Below are 3,368 nucleotides of genomic sequence, written 5' to 3'. Positions count from 1 at the left end.
AATAAAATAACCATATCTGTTTATCTTGTCAATTTCGAAGCAACAATATTCCTGTAACTTATACATGTATATATGTTCCATTCACGAGTTAGAAACTCGTACAAATATATTTGTTTTGTCAAATCCAGTCCAATCACTTTACACATTTGAGATATTTGAACGATCATTGACCCAACCAAAACATACATCTTGGAAATTGTATGCAATATATTGAATATCAGCTCACAGCCCCGAATAATAATAGATATATTCTGTATACCTGAACACGTGGGGCGACGACAGCCAAGGACGGTTGGGGGTCGTGCAAATCGAGCACGCGCACTTCGCTGGTCTCTTTGGACGACGTCGGAATGACAAGGAACCGGCCAGAGCTGGTTTTGAACACGCCGGCGGAGAAAATCTCGTCGTCCTCGGTGAATAGAGTCGTGTCATCCGACTGAGGCGCGCCCACCAGATGCGACCACACCTTGTGGCTGCGTTGGGCGGCGTCCTTCGTCACATAAAACAGCGTCTCGGCGTCCCGACCCCACACGATCCTGCCATCGCACCCTTCCACGGCCTTGTTTATGGTGTTGGTGGCCAAATCCTAAATTAAAAGATACAACCAAAACATGTCAACTAGATGTCCAGTTGAGGTTAACATCGAACCAAAAGTGCAAAATAAAATAAAAATTGCATCCACTGGCTGGTGCGTACAGTATATCACTAAATAGTTACAAGTTGTGTGAATCGGAATGTCAGGAACAGCAATGTCTGTAACAATTTGTGCCCAATGGAGCAACAAGCCAAGCAACTTGTCTAGTCATTTTGGAACTGGAGGTTCGAGTGTGTGTACCTTGATATAAATGTCGTACGTTTCGTAGCCCGTAAAGTCCACCGAGTACGCGAGCAACTTGTGGTCAGGACTCACTTCGACTCTGCGGACGCTACATTGCGCGTGGCCTTCCGCCAATTTGTTGACGTCAAGCAAGATTTCCTCGGCGCCATCACCATGACGAGGCTTGCGGTAGTGGATGCGGTACGCCTTGCCTTCTTCCGTGCCCGAGTAGTACACAAAGTCGCCGTGGGGGTACGGCACGTTCTGGTCGGTTTCCTGCACGTGGCTAAGCAACTCCTTGTACAACTCATCCTGTAGACTGTCCAAGTGACTCAACGCCGCCTTCGTGTAAGCATTTTCGGCCTTCAAGTGATCCAAGATTTCCGTGTTGGAGCGATTGTCGTCGCGAACGTAATAGTACGGATCTTCGAGGTAGATGACCGGTTCCATCGGCTGCTTGCCGCGGTTTTCGCCCGGGACTTTGCCAAACGGTACATTCTTTGGGCGCTTCTCAAGCACCGGAGGCGTCAGCGAGGCTGTCGTCGTCACAAATGCCAGAAGTAGTAGCCCACGCACAAGTAAGCCCAAGTTCGCTTGCATGTTCGTTGAGCGGGGGGAAGTCAAATGCGAAAATGGCACTTACCGGAGAAAAGGTGTTTGAGTTTTATTCAAACCCAAAATTGACTTCAAGTTGTTGGTTTTGACAACCAGACGTAGCTTAAAGTTGGGATAGACGGTGCCTTTTCGCGGGCCAAACCCATAGGTTCATGTCGCCACAAAGAATATCACTATTCTAGGGGCCATTTGGCAAGATGCATCAGATAGGACAAGAGGAGTGTTGCCTGAGTTACGAAATCATTTCGCGTGTTCTTATTACTAGTATATCTTAGTTAAATGCAGTGCAAACCAAAACACCACACCCAGCTAGGGGTTAAGTAAGTGCATTTCAATGGTTACCGTAGTGATATGTAGCTAACTATGTACTGGTGATTTAACCTACCTTATCCGGGAATAGAAACACTGCTACGTAGTACTAGTAAGCAACAGTAGACCTATTGACGTATGATCAAGCCTCCAGTCAGTGGCCAATTAACATTATGCAAGGCGTGCTTACAGCTGGCGCCTTGATCATTCGTCACGAGGTTTAGTCATGCACTGACTGAGGTCTACTGGGTTTTGCAACGTGGCAACTTGGTGCAATCAAAAATGGGTGCATTTTAGGATTTTGTTCTACCTAGGCGTGTGCACTGAATTTGTGCAATTCTGTCTAAGTTTTAGTCAAATGTAACGAGTTTTATTAGTTAAAGCTCGCCACACATCATAGAATTACTTTACAAAGTAATGCAATTAGGTAAGAAATCGGATTTCTTCAATATTGACCATTGGTAGTACCTCGATCTCTTTTTGGAAAAGGGTCACTACATTACAAAAACATCTTACTTTTTTGGCGAACTGTGCGGTATTTGTCAGTTTGAATGAACTCTATTTGAATGATGAGAATATGACAAAATACTTTGTGTCATTCAGTCTTTGGGTTAGAGGTCTAGTGGAACAGTTGCTCTGATAAGTTTTACAGGCTGCTTGCTGGTCGTTTCTGACTTGGTGACATGCGGTTGCTTCTCAGTACGTAATGTATGTGGTCGTGACACTTGCCTTGAATAAGTACATCAGAGCAACAGAGCAACAAATCCACTGTTGCTTACGTAACCAGCAGGCTGTAAATCTTATCCGAGCAACTGTGGAACAGTTGCTTCCTAAGAATATCACTATTCTAGGGGCCATTTGGCAAGATGCATCAGATAGGACAAGAGGAGTGTTGCCTGAGTTACGAAATCATTTCGCGTGTTCTTATTACTAGTATATCTTAGTTAAATGCAGTGCAAACCAAAACACCACACCCAGCTAGGGGTTAAGTAAGTGCATTTCAATGGTTAGTGATATGTAGCTAACTATGTACTGGTGATTTAACCTACCTTATCCGGGAATAGAAACACTGCTACGTAGTACTAGTAAGCAACAGTAGACCTATTGACGTATGATCAAGCCTCCAGTCCATTACATGTAGCAGTGTTTCTATTCCCGGGATAAGGTTTAATCACCAACCAGTACGTAGTTAGCTACATATCGCATTATAACATTATGCAAGGCGTGCTTACAGCTGGCGCCTTGATCATTCGTCACGAGGTTTAATCATGCACTGACTGAGGTCTACTGGGTTTTGCAACGTGGCAATTCGTCAAAACAAGTACACATGCCTATTTAGACATATTAATTCTAGAACACCAGATTGCTACCATATTCAGCATCGCTGTTCCAACCCAAATCAGAAGCACTGCCACCCACAGCACTCGCAAGGAGAGCGCTCTCAGCAGCTAAGATAAGAGTCAGTCTCGCTTTGCGTTTCGTCCTGTAGGTACGAGCAGACGTCTTTTTGCCCTAGTCCTTCTTTGAACCGATTGAGGACATGCGATTGATGTACTGAGAATACACTTCCCCGTCGTCGGCACGCAGCGCATATATTCGTTTGTCAGCGCCATGCACGTTTGAAACA

The 3,368-nt window shown here is 45.1% G+C and overlaps 1 protein-coding gene across 1 annotated transcript; it reads right to left on the bottom strand.

The window, feature by feature from the left end:
• Positions 1-259: 259 nt before the first annotated feature.
• Positions 260-1,423, bottom strand: H257_19129 (hypothetical protein; the record flags this gene model as incomplete). The annotated part of the gene is made up of 2 exons (XM_009848277.1): positions 836-1,423; positions 260-586 (listed from the first exon to the last, which is right to left on the bottom strand). Coding segments are annotated over exons 1-2 (909 nt in total), but the record flags the coding sequence as incomplete, so codon positions are not given.
• Positions 1,424-3,368: the final 1,945 nt, after the last annotated feature.

This window comes from Aphanomyces astaci (genome assembly GCF_000520075.1).
Source record: "Aphanomyces astaci strain APO3 unplaced genomic scaffold supercont1.364, whole genome shotgun sequence".
Lineage (NCBI taxonomy): Eukaryota > Oomycota > Saprolegniomycetes > Saprolegniales > Verrucalvaceae > Aphanomyces > Aphanomyces astaci.
The sequence above is the reverse complement of the archived record's forward strand: the minus strand, read 5'-3'. Positions and strand labels throughout refer to the sequence as shown.